The 27,378-nt window shown below is 40.6% G+C and overlaps 1 protein-coding gene across 9 annotated transcripts in view; it reads left to right on the plus strand.

The window, feature by feature from the left end:
- Positions 1-27,378, plus strand: part of HECW2 (HECT, C2 and WW domain containing E3 ubiquitin protein ligase 2) — a 415,178-nt gene that overhangs the window by 309,576 nt on the left and 78,224 nt on the right. For 8 of the 9 annotated variants that reach the window (XM_082629938.1, XM_082629942.1, XM_082629944.1 and 5 more), the window contains 3 exons: positions 15,253-15,387; positions 18,703-18,805; positions 20,737-20,833. In XM_082629938.1, the coding sequence (XP_082486064.1) occupies positions 15,253-15,387; positions 18,703-18,805; positions 20,737-20,833 (335 nt within the window). Of the gene's footprint in view, positions 1-15,252; positions 15,388-18,702; positions 18,806-20,736; positions 20,834-23,619; positions 26,952-27,378 lie in introns of those variants that run through there. The other variant, XM_082629946.1, reaches the window with a different exon arrangement.

Here is a 27,378-nt window from a genome sequence, read left to right on the forward strand (position 1 = left end):
AGCGACTCCCCACAGAGGCTCCCTTGCACTGTTTCATGACAGCTGTCCCCATCTGTCTCATGGTATAGTTGTTAACTTATTTTGTCTTCCAAAGCAGATGATCCCCTTCTTGAGAGTTCTTCTGTTTATTGTTTAATTACCCCCTCTTCAACCCCAGTGCCATTCATATAGAAGATTCTCAAAACAGGTTTGATGAGTGAATGAAACTTGTCACCTGTAGACTCCTGGTTATTCAGTGATGTCTGCTTTGGACAAATGAAGAAGCTTCCAGGCTCTCTCCTCATTGCTACTCCCTCCTCCTCCTGTGCTCTCACCAGAAGTAGCTCCTAAGATTCGCCTGATTTGACCTCTCTTAATGCATACGTTGTCTTGGATTTTTCATATTACATGTTTGAAAAAGGTAGTGATTATGCTTGTACCACACTTTAGCTGTCTTCAGTTTTGGAAGAGGCTTTTTTTTCCTAATTACTTAAGGCCAAAGGTTTAAATTGGGTGAGATTTCATGGGAGTCTATACTGATATGCTTTTTTTTTTTTTTTTGAGAGTTCTAGAGTGAAAAATGTCCTTGACTTACATAAAAGAAGTAAAATATTTTTTAATTGACTATTAGTTAAAGAGTAAGAACAGAGTATCAGGCCTTGCTAGGTAAGATGAGGAGGATGATGATAATGACAGTGACAATGGTGATCATGATGATACCTGCATTTATTAAGCTTACACCATGTGCCAGGCACTGTACTAGGTACTTTTTCATGAATTATCTTATTTAGACCTCATGGAAGTTTATGAGGTGGGTATTATTATTATTATCTACATTTTATTGAAATTTAGAGATGTTAAATAGTGTGTGTATTAGCAAGTAAGTGAGGAATTCAGGATTCTAATTCTAGGAGTATGACTCTTAACTGCTACACTCTATTGGGAGAGATTGTCTTTGGAAATGAGAGATATTTTATCATTCCAAGGAAGAAGAGTTCCAATCCATGTACTGGGATTACTGGTATCCTTCAAGGCTGAGTCATACATACATACATATAGGTTTTGATTAGATCATAGGTAGTTTACTAGAGGACACCTCACCAGAAACATATACATGACTTCATGCGTAAATACCATAGAGTCCTTATGCTAGGGATGCATAGAATAATGGAAAGGAATGAAATTCACATATATTGATGACTTATTAGATGCCAGTTTCTATGATAGGATATTATATTAGCTCATTTAACTTTCACAATAATCCTATGGAATAGGTTTTGCTATAGATTAAGAAACCAATGCTCAAAGAGGTTAAGTGTGCAAGTAAACTCTTGTATACAGATCCATGTCTTTCTGTATCCAAATCCTGTAATAATTTTCCTGTGCAAGGTTAGTCTAGACCTCACTGGCCACTAGCCATCTAACTGACTTGGGATACATCATTTAAATTTCCTAGGTCTGACTTTCTTTATCTCTACAAATGAATAGAATAGGTTGATCATCGTTTGATGTGTTTATTGGTCATTTGTATATCTTCTTTGGAAAAATGTTTATACAAAGAGTTGCCACATGATCCAGCAATTCCACAGTTAGAGAGAAATGAAAATGTGCTTCCAAACAAAAACTTGTACACAACTGTTCACACTAGCATTGTTCAAAATAGCCAGAGGGTAGGGCTTCCCTGGTGGCGCAGTGGTTGAGAGTCCGCCTGCCGATGCAGGGGACACGGGTTCGAGCCCTGGTCTGGGAAGATCCCACATGCCGTGGAGCGGCTGGGCCTGTGAGCCATGGCTGCTGAGCCTGCGCATCTGGAGCCTGTGCTCCTTAACAAGAGAGGCCACGACAGTGAGAGGCCCACGTACCGCAATGAGGAGTGGCCCCCGCTTGCCACAACTAGAGAAAGCCCTCGCACAGAAATGAAGACCCAACACAGCCAAAAATAAATAAATAAATAAATTTATTAAAAAAAAATAGCCAGAGGGTAGAAACAACCCAAATGTCCGTCAACTGATAAATGAATGTGGTAGATCCATACAGTGGAATACTGTTTAACAATACAAAGGAATGAAATACTGATACAGTATGGTAAACCTTGAAAATATTTGCTAAGTGAAAGAAACTGGTCACAGAATATCACATACTATTCCATTTATATGAAATGTCCAGAACATGCAAATCTATAGAGATAGAAAGTAGATTCATGGTTTCCTTGGGTTGGAGATGGGATGGGGAGTGAATGCTAATAGGTATGTGGTTTCATTTGGAGAAGAGAATGTTCTAAAAATGATATTATGGTGATAGTTGCACAATCCTGTATATATACTAAAAACAGTGGATTATATACTTTAAATGGGTGAATTGTATAGTGTCTGAGTTATATCTCAGTAAAGCTGTTTAAAAAAATTAATAGGTTGAATTAGAGGAAGACTAAGTTTCCCTTTTTACCTCCTAGATTTTATAGATCTTTGATTCTTCAGTCTTAAAGATTAGATGATACAGTTCCAAACTGGGTTTGACATCAAATATGTAATGCTTTTCTTTCTACTTTTAATTACATTTGGAAAGGTATCTTGTTCAGAATTCCACACTACATTTTAATCAGTATTTTGTTCCATTACTTGATTTCCTTAATCATTTTGATTTTGGGAATTAACCCACATTTTATTTTATGCAGGATAGTCCTCATGAGACTGTGATCAACATCTACGTGTACATATTTGTTGTACCTAAGGTCTAGGATATTCAACTAACATACGGGACACATTTTGACTTGCCTTATTTGAAACAAAACATATAAGCAAAGAAAGTAGGCCAGTAGAGAAAGAAAATCTCTTCTTACTTCTTACTGCAGTAATTCTTAAACTTTTGTACACTCTCAGGACTGTGAAAATCAAGGGTAATTTAGGATCTGAGCTACATTGTTGATATAAACTTTTTATATTTATGCAAGAAATATGTATCAGTAGTATTAAAATGTGACTTGGTTAAAATGCTTCTGGTTCTTGGCTAGGTTTGATCATTAGTATGTGCTCATGGGGATAATATATCTGGTAGATGAATATGAGTCTTAATAAGGAAAACCAAATGTTACTTAACCTAGGAGTGTTTTTTCTTTCTTCATTTTTAAAAATTATTTCCTCCTTTGCTCCTTTCTTTCTTTCCTCCCCCCTCCCCCTCCCCCCTCCCCTCCCCTCCCCCTCCCCCTCCCCTCCCCTCCCCCTCCCCCTCCCCTCCCCTCCTCCCTCCCCTCCCCCTCCCCCTCCCCTCCCCTCCCCCTCCCCCTCCCCTCCCCTCCTCCCCTCCCCCTCCCCCTCCCCCTCCCCCCTCCCCTCCCCTCCCCCTCCCCCTCCCCTCCCCTCCCCTCCCCTCCTCCCTCCCCCTCCCCTCCCCTCCTCCCTCCCCTCCCCTCCTTCCTCCCCCTCCCCCTCCCCTCCCCCTCCTCCCTCCCCTCCCCTCCCCCTCCTCCCTCCCCCTCCCCCTCCCCTCCCCTCCCCTCCCCCTCCTCCCTCCCCCTCCCCTCCCCCTCCTCCCTCCCCTCCCCTCCCCCTCCTCCCTCCCCCTCCCCCTCCCCTCCCCTCCCCTCCCCCTCCTCCCTCCCCCTCCCCCTCCCATCCCCTCCCCTCCCCCTCCTCCCTCCCCCTCCCCTCCCCCCTCCTCCCTCCCCCTCCCCTCCCCCCTCCCCCCTCCCCTCCCCTCCCCTCCCCTCCTCCCTCCCCTCCTCCCTCCCCTCCCCTCCCCCTCCCCTCCCCCTCCCCTCTCTCCCTCCCCTCGCCTCCCTCCCTTCCTTCCTTTTCTTTTTTTTTTTTTTTTTTTGCGGTACACGGGCCTCTCACTGCTGTGGCCTCTCCCGTTGCAGAGCACAGGCTCCGGACACGCAGGCTCAGCGGCCATGGCTCACGGGCCCAGCCGCTCCGTGGCATGCGGGATCTTCTCAGACTGGGGCACGAACCCGAGTCCCTTGCATTGGCAGGAGGACTCTCAACCACTGCGCCACTAGGGAAGCCCCCTTCTCATTTTTAATTTGGAGGATTTGAGGAAATTATGCTGCTGTGGATCAGGATTCCTGGATCCATCGCTGTCTTTCTGATCTAACTTCTACAAACCTCAGTTTTCTCTAAAGTGAGGGCTAGTAACCTGTCCTGTCTAGCTCCTGGGGCTGTGATTGGCATCCACTTAGATAATCACAGGATTACAAATGGAAGAAAAACAATTAGGATTATAATTAAACAATTTCGTCAGTAATTGACTTATTATTACCTATAGTGTAGAATATAAAAGCAGTACAATTACAAGCCTCTAGAGGTTTATGACTCAGTTTGGGGAAAGCAAAATATGGATTATCAAACACCTACAGAATAAAATGGACCATACAGCACACTAAGCCAGGAATGCTACTCACTTGGTTATTCCTACCCAGCTCTCCAAAATCTTGATTTGAATGGTTAGGTAGAAGCAAGAATCTACAGTAAGTAGAACAATAACTAAAGAGTTTCATCAGTTTAGACTTTTATAAAAATGATAAAGATTTGTTATTGATGGTTAAATCCTTACTCTAATGGGAAATACACAATGACATAAAAGATACACTGAAGAATTAGTGTCAGTGTCCCATTCCTCCTCTTAACAAACAGCTGATCTCCCTTAACTGAGGTGGTCCGACAGGATAATTTTGTCACAACAGGGTTCCTTTTGTTGTTCTTGTTCTTTTTGTCCATATTGTTCTTGACCACTGCATGGTAGTCTGCCCTCGAGAGTTTGCTTCTGCCTGAAACCTGTATAACAACCCAGGGCATTTTCTGTTTCTCTGCTATGAGTGTTCTGTTTATTGTGGTCCCTCTGGTAGATTTGTTCTCTTGCTAGATTAGTGGTCTTCTACCCTGGTGGTTACAATCTCCATAAGCTATGGTCATGAAGATAGTGTTTTAAAAACATCCTTAGTCAGATAAGTAACTTTCTTTTTAGAAGTGGAACTGAAATCAGATCCACACATTTACACAGAATCATCCACTTCCTGTGTAAAGCCACTAAGCACCCCTTGCCCAGACCATTTTACCCCTAATGCCTCTTATTTGGATTATAAAAGAACAGAACGTGCATCATGCACTAGTATAGGTACAGAAAGACTTGTTTCTGGCATGGGATACCTGGAGAGTTTTCATAGTAAAGATTGGATTTGAACTGAACCCTGAATGATGAGTAGGATTTTCATAAAATTAGATTGTGGAGAAGAGAAAATTTGGAATGGGAAAGGAAGGAAAACACCCAAAGTAAAGACGTGGAAAAAGGAACACACTGGGTGGGTATGTTTGGTTCCTTTGAAGAAGTAATGGGTTTCTTTGCTGTGCAAAAGCTTTTAAGTTTCATTAGGTCCCATTTATTTATTTTTGCTTTTATTTCCATTTCTCTAGGAGGTGGGTCAAAAAGGATCTTGCTGTGATTTATGTTATAGAATTTTCTGCCTATGTTTTCCTCTAAGAGTTTGATAGTGTCTGGCCTTACATTTAGGTCTTTAATCCATTTTGAGTTTATTTTTGTGTATGGTGAAACTTAAAAGCCTTTGCATAGCAAAGGAAACCATAAACAAGATGAAAAGACAACCCTCAGAATGGGAGAAAATATTTGCAAATGAAGCAACTGACAAAGGATTAATCTCCAAAATTTACAAGCAGCTCATGCAGCTCAATATCAAAAAAACAAACAACCCAATCCAAAAATGGGCAGAAAACCTAAATAGACATTTCTCCAAAGAATATATACAGATTGCCAACAAACATATGAAAGGATGCTCAACATTACTAATCATTAGAGAAATGCAAATCAAAACTACAATGAGGTATCACCTCACAGCAGTCAGAATGGCCATCATCAAAAAATCTACAAAGAATAAATGCTGGAGAGGGTGTGGAGAAAAGGGAACCCTCTTGCACTGTTGGTGGGAATGTAAATTGATACAGCCACTATGGAGAACAGTATGGAGGTTCCTTAAAAAACTAAAAATAGAACTACCATATGACCCAGCAATCCCACTACTGGGCATATACCCTAAGAAAGCTATAATTCAAAAAGAGTCATGTACCACAGTATTCATTGCAACTCTGTTTACAAAAGCCAGGACATGGAAGCAACCTAAGTGTCCATCGACAGATGAATGTAGAAAGAAGATATGGCACATATATACAATGGAATATTACTCAGCCATAAAAAGAAACGACATTGAGTTATTTGTAGTGAGATGGATGGACCTAGAGACTGTCATACACAGTGAAGTAAGTCAGAAAGAGAAAAACAAATACCGTATGCTAACACATATATATGGAATCTAAAAAAAAAAAAAAAGGTTCTGAAGAGGCAGACGTAGAGAATGGACTTGAGGACACGGGGAGGGGGAAGGGGAAGCTGTGACAAAGTGAGAGAGTGGCATGGACATATATACACTACCAAATGTAAAATAGATAGCTAGTGGGAAAAAGCCACATAGCACAGGGAGATCAGCTCAGTGCTTTGTGTCCACCTAGAGTGGTGGGATAGGGAGGGTGGGAGGGAGACACAAGAGGGAGGGGATATGGGAATATATGTATATGTATATGTATAGCTGATTCACTTTGTTTTACAGCAGAAACTAACACACCATTGTAAAGCAATTATACTCCAATAAAGATGTGTAAAAAAAAAACCAAAGAAAAAAGGACTTCCCTGGTGGTGCAGTGGTTAAGAATCCACCTGCCAATTCAGGGGACACGGGTTCAAGCCCTGGTCCGGTAAGATCCCACATGCCGCAGAGCAACTAAGCCCGTGCACCACAACTACTGAGCCTACACTCTAGAGCCCATGAGCCACAACTACTGAGCCCACCTGCCACAACTGCTGAAGCCCGCATGCCTAGAGCCTGTGCTCCACAACAAGAGCAGCCACTGCAATGAGAAGCCTGCACACCGCAACTAAGAGTAGCACCCGCTCGCCACAACTAGAGAAAGCCCGTGCACAGCAATGAAGACCCAATGCAGCCAAAAAGAAAGAAATAAATAAAATTAAGAAAAAGAAAAGGAAGTAATGGGAACATTTTGAGAGACCCTGTATTACATACATACAGACACACACACACACACACACACACACACACACACACACACAAGAGAGCTGATGGTGTAAGATCCAATCCAAAACCCAGCAGCTTGAGACCCAAGAAATCGCCGATGTCCCAACTCAGGCCAAGGCAATTCCCTCTTACTCAGCCTTTTGACCTTCAATTGATCTGGATGCGGCCCACCCACATTAGGGAGGGTGATCTGCTTAACTCAGTCTACCGACTGAAAGGTGAATCTCATCCAGAAACACATTCACAGACAGATCGGAATAATGTTTAGCCAAATGTCTGGTCACCCAGTGGCCCAGTTAAGTTGACACATAAAATTAACAATCACAGACCGATATCAGTGGAGTAAAATCAGTGGAAGCACCACTACAGAGGGTTAAGGATAACAGAGAGAATGATACAAAATGACATGGACAATTAGAAAAATATTGCAAAGCTTGATATTTCTGATTAATAAGTTTATATACTGGACTTACCATTTGGTTTAATTTTTAAGAAAAATGTTTATTTTTTTCTCCCCTTTCAGATGTTAAATATGGAATAACTTTTGTCCTCCCTCTTTTTTGTACTCTCAAACAGTATTAATACAGGGTGCTTTCCCCATATCATTCTTTTTTTTTTTTTTTTTTTTTGCATTACGCGGGCCTCTCACTGTTGTGGCCTCTCCCGTTGCGGAGCACAGGCTCTGGACGCGCAGGCCCAGCGGCCATGGCTCACGGGCCCAGCCGCTCCGCGGCATGTGGGATCCTCCCGGACAGGGGCACGAACCCGCGTCCCCTGCATCGGCAGGCGGACTCTCAACCACTGCGCCACCAGGGAGGCCCCCCATATCATTCTACTTGAGCCTAAACTGAAACTTTGAACTTTAAAAGTGATATAAATGTCATGGGCTCTTGAAATGAAAATGTAAAACGGTAACCATCTCCTTATTTAAAGTGAAATGTCTTTTCCCATAGTTTCTTATGTTTTTCCCTACAAAAAACACTTGCTGTAATATCACCCAGCTAAGTTGACATCCATCTCTAAAGCCAAGCTTTGTAACTCTAGGGGTTTGTGACTTTGGATGTCACACTGGGGATTTGAGTATCAGTATGGTCCAAACATTCAACTTCGATGACCATGGCAAGTAGGAGTTATGGTTATGAGGATAGATTTTTTAGAAGAGAGCAAATATTTGTACAGTGAAAGTTACCACAGTCAGAGCCTACTTGAGGATTCTCATTTTACCAGATGCTAATAGCTTATGTGGCTGTAGAAGTTACCCCAGTGATGACATAGACTTTGGTTTCAATCCCACCTGAAGCTGATGGCCACAGTTTATTGGGTCAGGTTCATCTTAATGAGTAAAATGCAACTTAATATTTGGAGGTTTCAAGTGAATCCCAAAAGTCTCTTAGCAGAATAAGTTCTACACTTTGAAAAATATGTTTTTCATTCATTAGAGACCTATATTAGTTATTTTTGTGACATGTCTCTTTAATTGCTTTGAAACAACTAATACCTCTTTGCAGTGGTTATCTGGTTTAATCACCTCCAGTTACACAGCAATCCAGGTAGAGATGAAATTAAACTCTAAATTTATAAATAACACATAGTTTTTAGAGTATCTCTTGCCTATTTTTCAAGGGGTACAATCTTGTTAGACCAAAAAGTAACCCACACATAGAGGCAGAGGTGAAGAATCCTTCTAGGGCAGTATACCTTTCAGAATGAGAGAATAAAGCAGAGGTTGGTTTTGTGAATGTATTTTTGAGTAAAATGCTAAACTCATGGAATATTGAAGGAATTGCCCAAGTATGAAGATGGCCTTTGCCTTTTATCTTTAAACAGTTGTCCTCTGACCAGCACTGAATCTTTTTTTAAAATGTAGAGTACTATTTTAAAATTTCATGGCAATGCCCTTCTATTCTACCTGAAATGTGCTGATTTGGATAACTCCATCCTTGGTCTTCTGCAGTGGCGTGCTGATAAATGCTTAACGACCAGCTCCTCAGGGGCGGTGGGGAGGGCTGATCTGTAACATTTGCCATTTTCCATGGTGTAAATTCTCCCACCATAGCCAATTTCAGGCTGCCAGCATCATCATCAACCAGCTTGAGAATTCCTTGAGATTTCACCATCAGCTCCTGTAAGCTGGTCCAGGCCATCCCCAGCATGTCACTGGCTCCCCTATATTATATTTCTAACACCTAAATACCACTACTCCCAATACATAAAATACCACCACCCCCCCTTAGCTAACATTTTACATCTGAAGTTTTGGGGATGTTTTACTTATCCACGGTGCCATGTGTCCCTGTTTTCTCTCCTAGCAACTTTAGATCTCTGATCACAGCAGTTTAACAAAATAACCTGATTTAACTTTTTTGTTATTGATAGGTGTCATGAGATATTTGGGACCACTCACTGCTTCAGATGAACCAAATGTTATAAAATGTTATCATGACTATTTTTTTAGTTACAATAAACTCTACTATTCAGTGCTTTTCATCTCCAGTATTGGTAACGGAGTTCTGTCTGGGATATAATGTAGAGAAACTGATAGCATGTTTATTCCCTATTGGGGAAATACTAGATAGGGGACCAGGAGCTGAGATTTATTTTACGGAAGGGAGAGAATGCGTGAGTAAATTACAATCTTTATAAAAATTAAAGTAGATTACAATGACCTTTTTGAGCATTTTAAGACTTTATAGAGTTGAGAAACTAGAAGTTAGAACAGATTCAATATGCAGTGCTGCTATCTTTTAAATGATTGTTCTTTCATTGTTTCCATAGCTCTTTAGAGAAAGAAAGATCTGATGATGTCTTTCTGTAGCATAGTTACAAGTGCTTTTTGTTTTATTTTGTTTACACGGTCTTTTAATACGGATTCCTGGTTTGGCAAAATGTTAGGTGGAAACAATTTCAAACTTCTGTAACTTAGATTTGTTGAGGCTGAGGTTGGTATTTCTTCACAAATACTGATGGCTTTTTCTTTTCTTAAAATAATAGAAGCTTAAAAAAAAGAATTGTGTAAAGAGAGAAGTGTATTTTGTTTGGCCTCACTAAAATACCACTTGGCTCCATCCAGCCCATATTTTCTGACTCTGATCATGCCCTGAAGCAGCCAAAGGGTAGAAGTTTTTAAAATGAGATTTGAATTTGGGTATTTGCATTCCTTTCAGTTTTTGATTATATTGTTAGCCCTAGTTGGTCCAGCACTGGGTAGCTTGAGTGAATTTCCTTAATGAAACTTAACAGTGGGGAATCTATGTTGTTCAAAATTTTCTTTGCTAGTGGCTAATCTGAAAAAGACTCCTTTTTTGATACAATTGCTTTTTTTAATGTGGTCTGCCTTCTCAACATACTGTTTATTCAGACAGTATTTATTGATACATGATAGACAATTTCATAAATAAAGGCAGGCTATTCAAGAATGGTGACATAAAAAAATTAAATGGTGACCCAAATTAAATTTTTTAAAAAATGGAATAGGTCAACTTTATTACTGGCTTGAACTAGTTAGGGCATCCTATGGGAAAATGATCCACTTTTGTGACATAATCGATTTGTGCATCACAAATAGAAATGGCAAGCCTAAAATTTGCACTGTATTTTTTCTATGCTTTGATCTTTGTTTTAAAGTAGAATACATCCTCCACAACTCAGTTGTGACCTCAGTCATCTCCTTCACATGGATATAGCAAAGCACCAAGGAAGCCTGTCCAGGGTCACACAGGGAGCGGAGCAGAGCCAAAGCGCATGCCAAGGAATTGCCTCTTCGTGCCGCCCTCGGCTAGTGCTAGTGTGCTAGTTGCATGGTTTCGATAGTGGTCTTAATTGAGACTTTTCCCCCAAGTATTTGGCAGACTTAAAAAGCACATGTAAACAGTGTACACATTCCATTTACTCTGAAACTGAGTTCCTTGTGGAATACAAATTAGCACCTATGCTGCACCCACAGCCCAGCCTCCAGCAGGGGAGCCCTACAGATTGTGCAGAGGATGTACAGTTTGCTGTCTAGAATCAGTAGCAACCTTTTCAGCACTGAAACAGTGGTGAGGCCCAGCACTCTGAGTGACAGTTATTGTCGGCCTAATTCAATAAATACTTAGAGCTTCCCTGGTGGCGCAGTGGTTGAGAGTCCGCCTGCCGATGCAGGGGACACAGGTTCGTGCCCTGGTCCGGGAAGATCCCACATGCCGCCGAGTGGCTAGGCCTGTGAGCCATGGCCACTGAGCCTGTGCATCTGGAGCCTGTGCTCCACAACGGGAGAGGCCACAACAGTGAGAGGCCTGCGTACCACAAAAAAAATAAATAAATAAAAATAAATAAATACTTGAATACTTTTCTAAAATCAAGTACTATGTGAGGGGAGTGGGAAGAACATCAAAAGGAAAAATAGGAGGCAGAAAGAATGGAAGAAAAAGAGGAGAACTATGAAAAGGAGAGGGAGGGGAAAGAGGCACTGCTCACTGGGCTTTGAAGTCAGAAAGGTGGATTCAAATCTCAGCTTTATACTTTCCCAACTCTACATTTCACTTAAATCTCAGACTGTTACCCAACTGTATTAAAGGTGAACAATAATGAGAAATCATTATTTATGAAATAATGAAAATCCTTATTTATAATGGTGGTGGCCGGCTTATGCGTTCTTCTTTGCTGACTTCAGTGCATCAGTTAGGATTTGGTTTGGCTGCATTGTGACAGAGACCTATACAAAGTTTACTATACAAGATTTTATTCTGTCACATAAAGAAGTTCAGAGATAGGCAGTCTAGGGCTCTTAAGGTGGTTTCTTAAGTTGTAAAAGCCTTGGCTCCTTACGGCCTTTTATTCAGCCATCCCTCATCTTCAGGGTTCGTTATGGCTGCTGGGGTTCGGCAATTACATCTTTGTTTCAGGGAGCAGAATGGATGAAGTACAGAAGGAGGGCTTTACCTTGTAAAAATCTCCTTGGAAAGGAGTTTTCCAGAGGTATCATATGACCCTCTGTTTACATTTCATTGACCAGAACTTAATCTAGGCCATACGTACCTACAAGGAGCCTGGGAAGTGTGGGTTCACTGGTTCTCCTCTTTTTTTTTTTTTTTTTTTTTTTTTGAGCTTTGTTTATGGGCTGCAGGGAGAAACACTGTAATCCTTAGAAAAATGTCTCGGAAGTTAATACTGTTATTATTAGTAATAATAATATTAACTCACATTTAAGGAGTCTCAGGTACTATGTTCAAAAATTTATATGAACCATCTCATTTTATCTTCCTTTGATGTAGGCATTATTATACCTATTTAACAGAAAAGAAATTGTAGTTTGAAAAAGTTAAGTAGTTTGCCCAATGTTATGTCACTAGTAAGTGGTGGAGCTAGAGCTCAGACCCAGGCTTGTCTTTTTCTAGATCCCAAGCATTTAATCACTACTTTGTCTCGGACTTCTCAAGTTTTAACTTGATAGTTTATCCATGTCCACATGAGGTGTTTTAAAACCTTTTATCCTATTTGTGGTATTATAGTCTTCGGCTCTCCACACTTTTCACCCAACACACACACACACACACACACACACACTTCTCTCATGTATTTTTCTCAGATCTTTCAGTATTTCTATGCTTACGTAAAAGAATGTGACTTTTAATACTTGGTTAGTTCATTGTCAGTTGTCTTCCTGTATTTTGGTCAGGAGTCTGCTATTCGAGTTTTTGGCAGTTTATTTACTGAGCAGTCTCTTTCTCCCAGATGCAGCCCTAAAAGCTATTGGGGAGAACAGGGTGAGTAAGAAAGAGTCCCTACCCTGAAGGCATTTACAGTATAATTTTTATAGAATGGATTTTAGAGAAGCCTCTTAACGTCAGATTATACTATTACACACCATGTAAATCACAACTGACTGACCTAGATGTACACACCCATTTGTCCTTATAATTACAAGTGATTCATCGTTACCTCAAAATGACCACCTGTTCCTTCAAAACATTCCTAAGAAATTACATAGAGTAAGTAGGCAATTCTATTTTCATACTCTTTGTATTTTCCCCTTAAATGACATGGCTAATATTATTGTAGTAATAAGAGCTTAATCTTAATATACATAAAGAGAATATTAAATTGACTATAATACCTATTATGTTGAAATGTATATTAAAAAATGAATTTCTATTTTATGACATTTAAAATAGTGGCAGAAATAATATACATACAAGTATATTAGAAGCTCAAATCAAACGGGGACTAGTGTCACATTTGAGACCAGAGCCTGCCAATAGAAGCCTGTGTAGGGTTTATTGTTGGTGTACGTTTTTACAAGATCAGAGAAGAAAGATATTCCACCTGATAGGTTATGAAAAAGGGAGCATTACCCAGGGATGTGAGGTTGACTCCGTCCTACAAGACTTCCATTTAATCCAGTCTTTGTACCTGGAAATCGGATATTGAGAGAAGTGACAGACAAGGATTCTTGTTCTGGCCATTTCTCTGCTTTGTTTCTAGTGCACATTCTACTTAAAGTTATTTTTTTTTAAAGAAGTCATCTTTCACCCTATTTGGGATCTACTTACAAATTATTTTGCTCTGTTTCCTGATTATCTACAGAAACATTTTGTTTCATAATGGAAAGGTGAATTTTTAATCAGCATAAATATACCATCTGCCCCTGGGGTTTGCCTAGATGCATTCATTTCTAGTCTTTAAGGTACTTTGTTAACAGAGCTCCATCAGTTCTTTTTTGCTTAGGTTATTTGGCGTATATCATGTGTCCTGACATTTATCAGTAATGAGTCTCCAGGCTCTCCTAATAGTCCTTTTTATCTTGACCTAATTAACTTTATCTGATCATGGAAAACTTATATTTTCTAATTATCCTTGAGATAATGGGCTTCGTTATTGCCTTGAATGAATTTTACATTGCAAACTTAACACCATTTTGTTCCTAATGATAATGAAAAATAGCACTTGCATCGAGTTTTAGAATTAAACAGAATTTTTAAAGGCCTTTCTACATTACATGCAATCCTTACTGCAAAACTGAGGGAAATGATTTATGCTCATTCGTGGTTTCATGTCACAAGGGATTCTGCAGTAAACATGACAGACATGGTTTCCTCCTTCCTATCACTTTATGGTGGAGAAATGTTTATTATGAATGAAGTAGGCATGTTTTTATAAGAAATCTATAGGGCTTCCCTGGTGGTGCAGTGGTTGAGAGTCTGCCTGCCGATGCAAGGGACACGGGTTCGTGCCCCGGTCTGGGAAGATCCCACATGCCGCAGAGCAGCTGGGCCCGTGAGCCATGGCCACTGAGCCTGTGCATCCGGAGCCTGTGCTCTGCAACGGGAGAGGCCACAACAGTGAGAGGCCCGCATACCGCAAAAAAAAAAAAAAAAAAAAAAAGAAGAAGAAATCTATAGCCCGGAGAACTTAAGTGTCTTGCCCTGAGTCATTGTATGTGATAGAATTTGTCTGGGTGTGTGATCAATAACCAAACTGGAAAGGAAGTAAGAAGGAGATTGTAAAGAGTCTTGGAAAACTGACCGAAGGGTTGGAATGTTTTTTCTATAGATAACAGGTAGCCATTAGAGGCTTTGGATTGGAGTGGAAATGTAGTCAAAGCTTTTAGAAAAAAAAATTCTGATAGTGAGGTACCATTCAGTGAATAAGGTTGTAGAGATGTGGAACAACTAACTGAGAAACTATTAATAATTATATGTTTAAGAGAAAGCCCTGAAATAATGGGATGAATGATAGGCTGGGATGGGACAAATAGAGGAGACACTATAATGAGAAAATGGGGGAGGACTTGGTAGCTGATTACATAGAAGGAAAAGAGAAGTCAGTGGTGTTTGAAAGAAAAACTTGGTAATAACCGATAGCAGTTAAGAGCAAAGTGCATCAGTGAAGAGAAGCCCGAATGTCCATCCAGGGGGCTTCTTTCTAAGATCCTATCTTTTGATGACTGTATTTCCTAAAGCCAGGAACAATGTTCCTTCCTGCTGTCTTCATTCTGCATCCAATCTAAGCGTTGCTTCCTCTCTTCTGGTCTGTCCTGAGGGAAGAAGGAGAAATTCTCCCGAAGATTTGAAATTACGAGAAAACGGAGCGAAGGTTTTTACTCCAAAGTGGGTCTCTCCCTGCATGTGTGAAATGATAGGACCGCTAGACAGGTGTGTGCCATGTACAGAGTGTTGACTGAGTGGGTTGCTTCCTAGGCATTTTTTGTCGACCACAACTCCCGTACTACCACTTTCATCGATCCCCGGCTCCCGCTTCAGAGCAGCAGACCCACGAGCGCGCTGGTGCATCGACAGCACCTGACCAGGCAGCGCAGCCACAGCGCAGGCGAGGTGAGTCCCGAGCCTTAGCGACCGACCTGTTGGCTGATAGGAGCACGGGATGTGGGGTTTATGGAATCGTGCTGGCTCCTTCTTATTGTTTTGTTTTTCTAGTTTGATTTAGAGACTATCATTTGGAGGCTGAAAGTGTTGGAATGTTAACGGGGCTTCTCTGGAAACTCATAGAGCCTAAATGACAGGTTTAAAAAGTAGGACATGTGAGGAAAGGTTGAAGAAATTAGAGATTTAGAAAAAAAAAAATTCAGTGGATGGTGAGAGGGAATTCATAATGCAATACAGTGTTCAGGAGAGGATGATGATGAGCCCTTTTGCATACCTAAGAGCAGCTTCATAGGAAGAAATGAATGTAACTTTTTTAGGGGATTAAAATTAGGTTAAAGATAGGGGAAGTTTCTTAAGTGAGGATTGCTGGATTAGATTAAAATCTTCGGCCAATGCTATGGGGTTGTGGCATCCTCACTAATATTCTTTAAAGTTAGGATATGTAGGAGGGTTGATTTATGTACTCTTAAGTGCTCAGAGAAAATGGGTGTCATTAAGAATTACTAAAAGCTCTACCATACTCTATTACACTTTGCTAGTTTGCAGTGTCCCGTGGTAACCACATGAGGGCTCTAATAATCTAACCAGAAAAAAAAAGAAAGAAAAAGAAAAGAAAAGAGAAAAGAAATAATCTCTTCCTGTTTCCCTTTTTCTGTAGCAGGCTAAATAAATAAAAGAGGAATGTTTTAGGTCACATATTTTCTCCTTAGTACAGACTTATGCTTTGAATGTCATATATTATCACTTGATATACATTGTTTCTAAAAATTCCCTTAGACAAGAAGAATTAAGATTCTTTTCCTACATGCCTTTTCCACGTTCCATCTATGTGCATATCATATTTTCAGTATTATATTGTATGTCAAATATTTTTGTAGCTTCTATTATAAGAAAAGATTATGAATGTAATAAATAACTGGATTTGATTCATCAAAATTCCACTCTTGGAATTTCCCCTCATGATTTACATACTGGCTCTAATGATTATGTGTGTTTGCTGGTTGTAAGTGAAGACATAGAAGAGTACACACAAGAGGCTCACATAAAAATGATCTATAAATCTATTGCAGGATGAGGTATGCACAAAAATATTCATGTTTTATGAGTAGCTAATAAATCTCTACCTGGCTGTCATATAAAACATTAGTGGTGAACTGGATGATGCTAATAGCATTCATCTCAAAAGCAGAACAGACCTCTCACCTTTGGACCTTGTGCGTGATATGTAGCATATTAGTGCCCTGCCTGGTTTTATCACGCAACCAGTGCACTTTAGATGCGTGCCTTATTTGATTTCACAATATGACGCTGGCTGTTCAGTCTGACCAGGACTACGTGCATGAGATTAGTAGCTATACTTACATTTTCTTTCAACTCCTCCGCCTCAGAACTTGAATTATTTTCATAGTCTAGCAGTAGGGATACTAAGGTACACATTAAAATTTGAATGAGGACTTCTCTTCTTCTTGATGGAAACTGAGCAGTGGAACAGAGACAACCCCATAAAGGCTCAGCATTCAGTCTCAGCGTTGTTAAACCCTTGAGGGGAATGTGCTTTCTGGCCCAGCTGTCGGAAGCACGCACATCCTGCAGTAATACACACTTTTATCACGGCTTGCCCACTGATAATGGTCTGGTTTGATGGTCTGGTTTGAAGATGCAGGCTGTCAAGGAGAAGACCTTTGGCTGTTCTGAGAAATGATGACACAAGGCAACTTACTGACAGGAGGGAAAGTATATGTTGGTAGATTGAAATGATAAGTTTGGTGACTGACAAGGTATAGTTAATGATAGAATCTCCCCCAAGAGGGGCTGACTTCATTTCTCAGAGCCAATAACTCAAGAGAAGCAGAGTGGGAAATTTCTAGTTACATTCACGTCTTCCCAGCCATTCTCTTAGACTTATTTAGCAAATATTCCAGGTAGTAGAAATTTTGGTATCTCTTCCATCCAACAAATGAATACTTACTAAACACCTGTAGTGTAGAAACGTGGTTAGTGTGAGGGATACAAGCAAATAATGTATGTTCCTGTGTTCTTATTAAGGAGAAAATATATAAAACTAACCATAATCCAGATGAATAACAATACAAGCAAAAAATGCTTTATAGACTGTTAATAATGGCAGCTGCTTTAGAAATGTACCCCGAGTGCTGTGGGTGCTCAGAGAAGGTGACATTTAATGTCAGCTTGAAGGGAAGGGAAGGCTTCATCGAGAAGGGGCTGTTTGAACTACACATTGAAGAATGAGTGAGAACATTCTTGAAGGATAAACAAGCAGTCGAGGGTGGGGACGCTATTTCCAGCTTTAGGGCCTTTAGAAAAACCCTCACTGAACCCCTAATGGATGCAGTATGATAAAATGGTTGTGAGGGTTTGAATGGGTGGGAGTAGAAACTGTATTTTAAAAGTACCAATTTATAAATCCAGGAGGTTGTTTTGCCTTTTGTTCTCTTACTCTCTTATTCAACTGTTCTACTGTTGTCTTAAAAGACTTCTGTAGTATGGGGGAAAAATGCTAAAACAGAAGCTGAAGCAGTGTTAGAGTTTTCTGGTAAGACTATTAAATGGGCGTTTTTATTTATCTCCTTGTATGTATGAGTTTCTAAGTCTATAATCAGTACGTAACTAATTCAGGTTGAGGCAACCCTATTTAGCTCCTCCACACCTGCTGTCATTAGCTTGCTGGTGTGGGAGGTTCAAACCAGAAAGAGCTGTTGTACTGGGTGCTCTAATAGGCATGTAAAATTGCTTCTGAGGAGATAATATCCAACTCAGAAACCCACATGAAGACTGCTGCTCTTCAACCCCTCTTCTGCTGAGGCAGGGAATTCCCTGACCTGCCTTGGCCAAAAGAAGGTGTATCCTGGCACTGCCCGATGAATTTTGTACCACCTGAGTGTTCTCTCTGATTGTATTTTTGCAGGTTTGTGTTCTGTCAGGTAGAAGTTATTCCTGAGGAACAGGTATTCAGCATCTACATATCCAAGAGGTGTAGGCATTTTGAGCTACTCCTGTACCACTTGGTCAACAGTTACTGCCCTGGCCCCTCTCAGGGACATTATACCCCAACCCATCCCCTCAATTCAGCAACTGAAGCAGAGCTTTTGAGAGTCCTGTGTCAGCTCTTCAGCTAGCCTCTGTTCTGATCAGCTGGTACTTAACAATGCTCATTGTCAAGTGTTATGAACAACTTGGCTTGGGGTACTGATGTAAAGTATTCTAGGATTTGGTGCAAAACAAAAACACTGCTTGTGTTTGCAGGTAGGAGAAGATTCTCGACATGCAGGACCACCAGTTCTTCCCAGGCCATCGAGTACGTTCAATACAGTCAGTAGGCCACAGTACCAGGACATGGTTCCAGTGGGTATGTCATCTCTTTCCCGAAATCTTTATCTTTGCTTTTCATGTCAGTGTGTACCATGCATTCTCTGCTGATACACTTCCCTATTGTCAGCCTGCTACATTTGCCCTGTACTGAAAAACTGCTGCATTATCCCTAAGAAATCGATTTGAGTCTCAAAACACTTATGTCTTGTAAAATCCTATAGGATGAGAATTTTTTCTACTACTCTACCTTACCTGAGTAGAACTATTATATTAGATTGTTGAAGTTAAGGAAAAATAAGTTCTTAAGGCAGCGGTATTCTGTGGTCATTTTAAATTAGGCATTTGGACAAGCATTTATTTAGTATATATCTAATGCTTGAGACAGAGTTTAAAAGGTTTGTGAGCCTCACAAAATAAGAAAGCAATGATGGCACGTTCTTAAGGGGTTTTGTAGCAAATGCAAGACAGCAAAAGTCTCCAAAATTGTAAAATAAAAATAAATGAATGTAGGCAAATTGGCCTAAAGAACAACTTGAGTTGTTTGTAAAATGATGAGGTTGAAGTAGATCAGTTTTCAAACCTAGAGCCCCTAAGGCAGGTGGAGTGGACAGACTGGCAGGAGGCCAGATGGGCTCCCTGTTCCATCTTAAATTTGAGCAGCTCTCCATTTGTCTGGTTTTGCTTTAAAATTTTTACTTTTTTAAGAAAGACTTTACCGTGAAATATAATGCAGTGCCCATGTCCTAAAAAGTTCGACAGTCACTGAATAAGAAGAAACCTTGGGTAGAAATTGAACAGTCTATGTTTTATTATGCTGTTACTCATATGAGACTAAATGCTGCTCATAGAATTTTAAAGTACTATAAAATTGTGGTTTAAAAAGTTATCTAGTCTCTGATCTTAGATAGAATGTAAAAACTGCTGACAAAACCTCAATTATAAAAATGTTTTTATTATTTATATGTGGTGAAATGTGCAGTTAGGAACACTTTGAGTTTGACAATGGGATTCCATGTTAGCAGATAGTATTTTTTTTAATTTTATTTACATTTTACTAAAATTAGCATGATGCAGCTAAAATTTGAAGTGGCAAATGTCTAGAGAATTATATTTCTTTTGAGTGATATTTTGTTAAAGTAAGGCATGTTTCTTGATCATATTTATGAGCACAAAGTATTGACTGAACTAGGATCTCTGATGTTTGAGAATTCAGACACTCAGTTCTGTAATTTAAATATATCTGTATTTCTGATTATAAATAAATGTAATCAAGATGAATTATCTTAAGCAAATTACTTTCTTGACAAAAGTGTATTAACAGAGCCTTTAGTAAACGTTAATTAAATTTAAAATTTTTGTAAACATTAGCCAGCCTTGACTAATATATAGATTTTCCTTTTAAAATATTATGTACATAATTGATGACGCTGGTTGTATTGTAGCTGTTGGTGTAGTTGGTTTGGTAAAGAGCTACCCTGTGGCTTAATGGCATTTATTTCCACATAGAATTTGGGAATGGTTTGCCTCTGCATATTGGTAGTTGCTGCCGGCAACTACGGTATTTTAGCAACTCTTGCTCTACCTCTTTACCTCTGTAGGTGGCTGACATTTAATCAGAAGATGGTTTTCCATTTTTAACAATTGCTTATAAGGTTAATTTTGGTAAGCAGTAGCATAAAACAATCAGTATCTAGAATCTTGCTGGTGATCTCATCTTGCAATTTGATAATAAATATGGCTCATCAGATGAGTTTAATGAGTGCTTAAGTCAATCATACCTAACAGATCTAAGTCCAATACTCATATAACAGGATAGACAGAAATTGGAATTTAAGCATTTATAGTGGCTCTAAACTATGACTTTGAATACAAGGAATATTAACCAGGAAAACAAAACTTTAAAAGTGTGGATTTATGTGCATAAAATAACAGATTTTAAAATATTGTTACATATGTATGTTTTTTCAGCTTACAATGACAAGATTGTTGCATTTCTGCGCCAGCCCAACATCTTTGAAATTCTACAGGAGCGTCAACCTGATCTTACCAGGAATCACTCACTCAGGTAACCATAATATTGGTATTTAATTCAGGTTGCATAAGCCCCAACCATTAAATCTTCAGTAACACTGATAATTGTCTTGGAACTTCACTCTTGCTTTGTGGCATTCTGAACAAAGGCGTCTTGTACACAAATACTTTGTTATTAATATCAGGTCAGTGTAGTCCTGGCTTTTCTCTTGTTAAGTATGAGGACTGAATGAAACTGACTAAAGAACCTGGAACCAACTTTAAAGAAGAAATATGAAAATTTCATAGCCAAGAATGCATCCTAGATGTGCAGATTATAACAAAAATAATAAGACACTACCTATTAGAATGTAACTTGAGTAAACAAAAGTAACATAAAGTTTATTGAATTGAGATTTATAAAATCCTAGACTTGGTATTCACAATTTTCCATAATAAAAACACAGTGGAACCCAAGGAAGAAATCTGATCCTCTCCAGAGTCTAGCATTCCCCTGCAGGAACCCTTTCTTCTAAACAACTCTTCAGTGCATCACACTTTAAGCCCAGTTTTCCTTTCCTGAATACATGCTGTTCCTTTTCCTTGGCAACTCTTCTCTTCTTCTATGTTTGGCAAGATTTTTCTTTTTAAATTCAATGTAAGATGCCCCTCCTTGAAGCCTTTCAGCTCCACTGTGGACTCTCAGGCTCATGATCTAGTGTAGTATTTCTCAACTTTGGTGTGCTAGGCATCAGAGAGGTGGAGATGGAAACATGTGGGAGTTTCTGCTGAAAATCCTGCATAACTCAAAGCCCATTTGGTCTACATGCCACCTTAACTGACAGGAACACGTTTGCCCAATGGTGCCATCCCGCCCCATGGCAGTGATTCTCAAATATTGCTCCACTAAGTTGTGTCAAGCTGTTTTTATCAGCATTACTGGGGAGTTTTATAAGGTACAGGATGCCAGGTCTTGCTTCCCCCAACTCCTCTCCCTTCTCTGAATTAATACCCTCTGTCCTCCCATGCCCTGCCCAGAAATTTAATTCAGGAGGTCTGGAGTAGAGCTCAAGCATTTAATTTCTTAAAACCTCACTGTAGCTGGCTCGGGGTCTCTTCCCTCCGCCGTCACTGAACTGCCCCAGAGCCCGAGGAGAGGGCAGTCTCACTGAGGCTGCCGGCTCTGGAGGGGCCCCACCAGCCGAAGCCGTGACAGTCCTTGGGACTGCGGGCCAGTTGTTTCAACAAGTAACTTAAAGACAAAATGGAAAAACAAGGAGGTTTGTGCCTGAGATCATGTTGATGTGAAACCAGGGATGGCCACCTTGTGCCAGTGAGTACAACTTGGAGGAGCTTCAAGATGGTGGAAGAGTAAGACGTGGAAATCACCTTCCTCCCCACAAATACATTAAAAATACATGTACACGTATAACACCTCCTACAGAACACCTACTGAACGCTGGCAGAAGACTTCAGACCTCCCAAAAGGCAAGAAACTCCCCAGGTACCTGGGTAGGGCAAAAGAAAAAAGAAAAAACAGAGACAAAAGAATAGGGATGGGACCTGCACCTCTGGGAGGGAGCCGTGAAGGAGGAAAGGTTTCCACACACTAGGAAGCCCCTTTGCGGGCGGAGACTGCGGGTGGCGGAGGGGGGAAGTTTCGGAGCCACAGAGGAGAGCGCAGCCACAGGGGTGCGGAGGGCAAAGCAGAGAGATTCCTGCACAGAGGATCGGCGCCAACCGGCACTCACCAGCCCGAGAGGCTTGTCTGCTCACCCGCCGGGGCGGGCGGGGCTGGGAGCTGAGGCTCGGGCTTTGGTCGGATCCCAGGGAGAGGACTGGGGTTGGCGGCGTGAACACAGCCTGGAGGGGTTAGTGCACCACCGCTGGCCTGGAGGGAATCCAGGTAAAAGTCTGGACCTGCCTAAGAGGCAAGAGACTTTTTCTTGCCTCTTTGTTTCCTGGTGCGCGAGGAGAGGGGATTCAGAGCGCCGCTTAAAGGAGCTCCAGAGACGGGCGCGAGCCGCGGCTAAAAGCGCGGACCCCAGAGATGGGCATGAGATGCTAAGGCCGTGCTACCGCCACCAAGAAGGCTGTGTGCGGGCACAGGTCACTATCCACACCTCCCCTCCCAGGAACCTGTGCAGCCCGCCACTGCCAGGGTCCCGAGATCCAGGGACAACTTCCATGGGAAAGCACACAGCGTGCCTCAGTCTGGTGCAATGTCACACCGGCCTCTGCCGCCGCAGGCTCTCCCCGCACTCTGTGCCCCTCCCTCCCCCACGGCCTGAGTGAGCCAGAGTCCCCGAAGCAGCTGCTTCTTTAACCCTGTCCTGTCTGAGCAAAGAACAGACGCCCTCCGGCGACCTACACGCAGAGGCGGGTCCAAATCCAAAGCTGAACCCTGGGAGCTGTGTGAAAAAAGAAGAGAAAGGGAAATCTCTCCCAGCAGCCTCAGGAGCAGCGGATTAAATCTCCACAATCAACATGATGTACCCTGCATCTGTGGAATACCTGAATAGACAATGAATCGTCCCAAATTGAGGAGGTGGACTTTGGGAGCAACATTATATATATATATTTTTTCTCTTTTTCTCTTTTTGTGAGTGTGTATGAGTATGCTTCTGTGTGTGATTTTGTCTGTATAGCTTTGCTTTTACCATTTGTTCTAGGGTTCTGTCTGTCGGGTTTTTTTTTTTTTATTATTACTTAAAATTATTTTTTCTTAATAATTATTTTTTATTTTAATAACTTTATTTTATTTTACTTTATTTTATTTTATTTTATCTTCTTCCTTCTTTCTTTCTTTTTTTTCTCCCTTTTATTCTGAGCCGTGTTTAGGACAGGCTCTTGGTGCTCCAACCAGGCATCAGGGTTGTGCCACTGAGGTGGGAGAGCCAAGTTCAGGACACTGGTCCACAAGAGACGTCCCAGCTCCACGTAATATCAAACGGCAAAAATCTCCTAGAGATCTCCATCTCAACGCCAAGACCCAGCTCCATTCAACAACCAGCAAGCCACAGTGCAGGACACCCTATGCCAAACAACTAGCAAGACAGTAACACAACCCCATCCATTAGCACAGAGGCTGCCTAAAATTATAATAAGGCCACAGACACCACAAAAGCACACCACCAGACGTGGACCTGCCCACCAGAAAGACAAGATCCAGCCTCATCCACCACAACCCAGGCACTAGTCCCTTCCACCAGGAAGCCTACAAAACCCACTGAACCAACCTTAGCCACTGGGGACAGACACCAAATACAACAGAAACTACGAACCTGAAGCCTGTGAAAAGGAGACCCCAAACACAGTAAGTTAAGCAAAATGAGAAGACAGAAAAACACATAACAGATGAAGGAGCACGGCAAAAACCCACCAGACCTAACAAATGAAGAGGAAATAGGCAGCCTACCTGAAAAAGGATTCAGAATAATGATAGTAAAGATGATCCAAAATCTTCGAAATAGAATGGAGAAAATCACAAGAAACGTTTAACAAGGACCTAGAAGAACTAAAGAGCAAAAAACAATGATAAACAACACAATAAATGAAATGAAAAATTCTCTAGAAGGAATCAATAGCATAATAACTGAGGCAGAAGAACGGATAAGTGACCTGAAAGATAAAATAGCGGAAATAACTACTGCAGAGCAGAATAAAGAAAAAAGAATGAAAAGAATTGAGGACAGTCTCAGCGACCTCTGGGACAACAATAAACGCACCAACACTCGAGTTATAAGGGTCCCAGAAGAAGAAGAGAAAAAGAAAGGGACTAAGAAAATATTTCAAGAGATTATAGTTGAAAACTTCCGTAACATGGGAAAGGGAATAGTCAAGTCCAGAAAGTGCAGAGAGTCCCATACAGGATAAATCCAAGGAGAAACATGTCAAGACACATATTAATGAAAGTATCAAAAATTAAATACGAAGAAAATATTTTTAAGGCAGCAAGGGAAAAGCAACAAATAACATACAAGGGAATCCCCATAAGGTTAACAGCTGATCTTTCAGCAGAAACTCTGCAAGCCAGAAGGGTGTGGCAGGACATATTTAAAGTGATGAAAGGGAAAAACCTACAACCAAGGTTACTCTACCCAGCAAGGATCTCATTCAGGTTTATAGACAAGCAAAAGCTAAGAGACTTCAACACCACCAAACCAGCTTTACAACAAATGCTAAAGGAACTTCTCTAGGCAGGAAATACAAGAGAAAGAAAACACCTACAATAATAAGCCCAAAACAATTAAGAAATGGTAATAGCGACATACATATAGATAATTACCTTAAATGTAAATGGATTAAATGCTCCAACCAAAAGACACAGGCTTCCTGAATGGATACAAAAGCAAGACCCATATATATGCTGTCTACAAGAGATCCACTTCAGACCTAGGGACACATATAGACTGAAAGTGAGGGGATGGAAAAAGATATTCCATGCAAATAGAAATGAAAATAAAGCTGGAGTAGTAATTCTCATATCAGACAAACTAGACTTTAAAACAAAAACTATTACAAAAGACAAGGACACTACATAATGATCAAGGGATCAATCCAAGAAGATATACCAATTGTAAATATTTATGCACCCAAAATAGGAGCACCTCAATACATAAGGCAAATACTAACAGCCATAAAAGGGGAAATGGACAGTAACACAATCATAGTAGGGGACTTTAACACCCCACTTTCACCAATGGACAGATCATCGAAAATGAAAATAAATAAGGAAACACAAGCTTTAAATGATACATTAAACAAGATGGACTTAATTGATATTTATAGGACATTCCATCCAAAAACAACAGAATACACATTCTTCTAAAGTGCTCATGGAACATTCTCCAGGATAGATCATATCTTGGGTCACAAATCAAGCCTTGGTAAATTGAAGAAATTTGAAATCGTATCAAATATCTCTTCCGACCACAATGCTATGAGACTAGATATCAATTACAGGAAAAAAATCTGTAAGAAATACAAACATCTGGAGGCTGAACAACACACTACTTAATAACCAAGAGATCACTGAAGAAATCAAAGAGGAAATCAAAAAATACCTAGAAACAAATGACAATGAAAACGCGACGACCCAAAACCTATGGGATGCAGCAAAAACAGTTCTAAGAGGGAAGTCTATAGCTATACAAGCCTACCTTAAGAAACAAGAAACATCTCAAACAACCTAACCTAACACATAAAGCAATTAGAGAAAGAAGAACAAAAAAATCCCAAAGTTAGCAGAAGGAAAGAAATCATAAAGATCAGATCAGAAATAAATGAAAAAGAAATGAAGGAAATGATAGCAAAGATCAATAAAACTAAAAGCTGGTTCTTTGAGAAGATAAACAAAACTGATAAACCATTAGCCAGACTTATCAAGAAAAAAAGGGAGAAGACTCAAATCAATAGAATTAGAAATGAAAAAGGAGAAGTAACAACTGACACTGCAGAAATACAAAGGATCATGAGAGATTACTACAAGCAACTCTATGCCAATAGAATGGGCAACCTGGAAAAAATGGACAAATTCTTAGAAATGCACAAACTTCTGAGACTGAACCAGGAAGAAATAGAAAATATGAACAGACCAATCACAAGCACTGAAATTGAAACTGTGATTAAAAATCTTCCAACAGGGCCTCCCTGGTGGCGCAGTGGTTGGGAGTCCGCCTGCCGATGCAGGGGATGCGGGTTCGTGCCCCGGTCTGGGAGGATCCCATATGCCGCGGAGCGGCTGGGCCCGTGAGCCATGGCCGCTGGGCCTGCGCGTCCGGAGCCTGTGCTCCGCGGCGGGAGAGGCCGCAGCAGTGGGAGGCCCGCATACCGCAAAAAGAAAAAAAAAAATAAAAAAAAAAAAAAAAAAAAAAAATCTTCCAACAAACAAAAGCCCAGGACCAGATGGCTTCACAGGTGAATTCTATGAGACATTTAGAGAAGAGCTAACACCTATCCTTCTCAAACTCTTCCAAAATATAGCAGAGGGAGGAACACGCCCAAACTCATTCTACGAGGCCACCATCACCCTGATACCAAAACCAGACAAAGATGTCAAAAAGAAAGAAAACTACAAGCCAATACCACTGATGAACATAGATGCAAAAATCCTCAACAAAATACTAGCAAACAGAATCCAGCAGCACATTAAAAGAATCATACAGCATGATCAAGTGGGGTTTATCCCAGGAATGCAAGGATTCTTCAATATACGCAAATCAATCAACGTGATACACCGTATTAACAAATTGAAGGAGAAAAACCATATGATCATCTCAATAGATGCAGAGAAAGCTTTTGACAAAATTCAACACCCATTTATGATAAAAACCCTGCAGAAAGTAGGCATAGAGGGAACTTTCCTCAACATAATAAAGACCATATATGATAAACCCACAGCCAACATCATCCTCAGTGGTGAAAAACTGAAACCATTTCCACTAAGATCAGGAACAAGGCAAGGTTGCTGACTCTCACCACTATTATTCAACATAGTTTTGGAAGTTTTAGCCACAGCAATCAGAGAAGAAAAAGAAATAAAAGAAATCCAAATTGGGAAAGAAGAAGTAAAGTTGTCACTGTTTACAGATGACATGA

The sequence above is a fragment of the Mesoplodon mirus genome, assembly GCF_964341445.2.
Source record: "Mesoplodon mirus genome assembly, chromosome: 8".
In the NCBI taxonomy this organism is placed as follows: Eukaryota; Metazoa; Chordata; class Mammalia; order Artiodactyla; family Ziphiidae; genus Mesoplodon; species Mesoplodon mirus.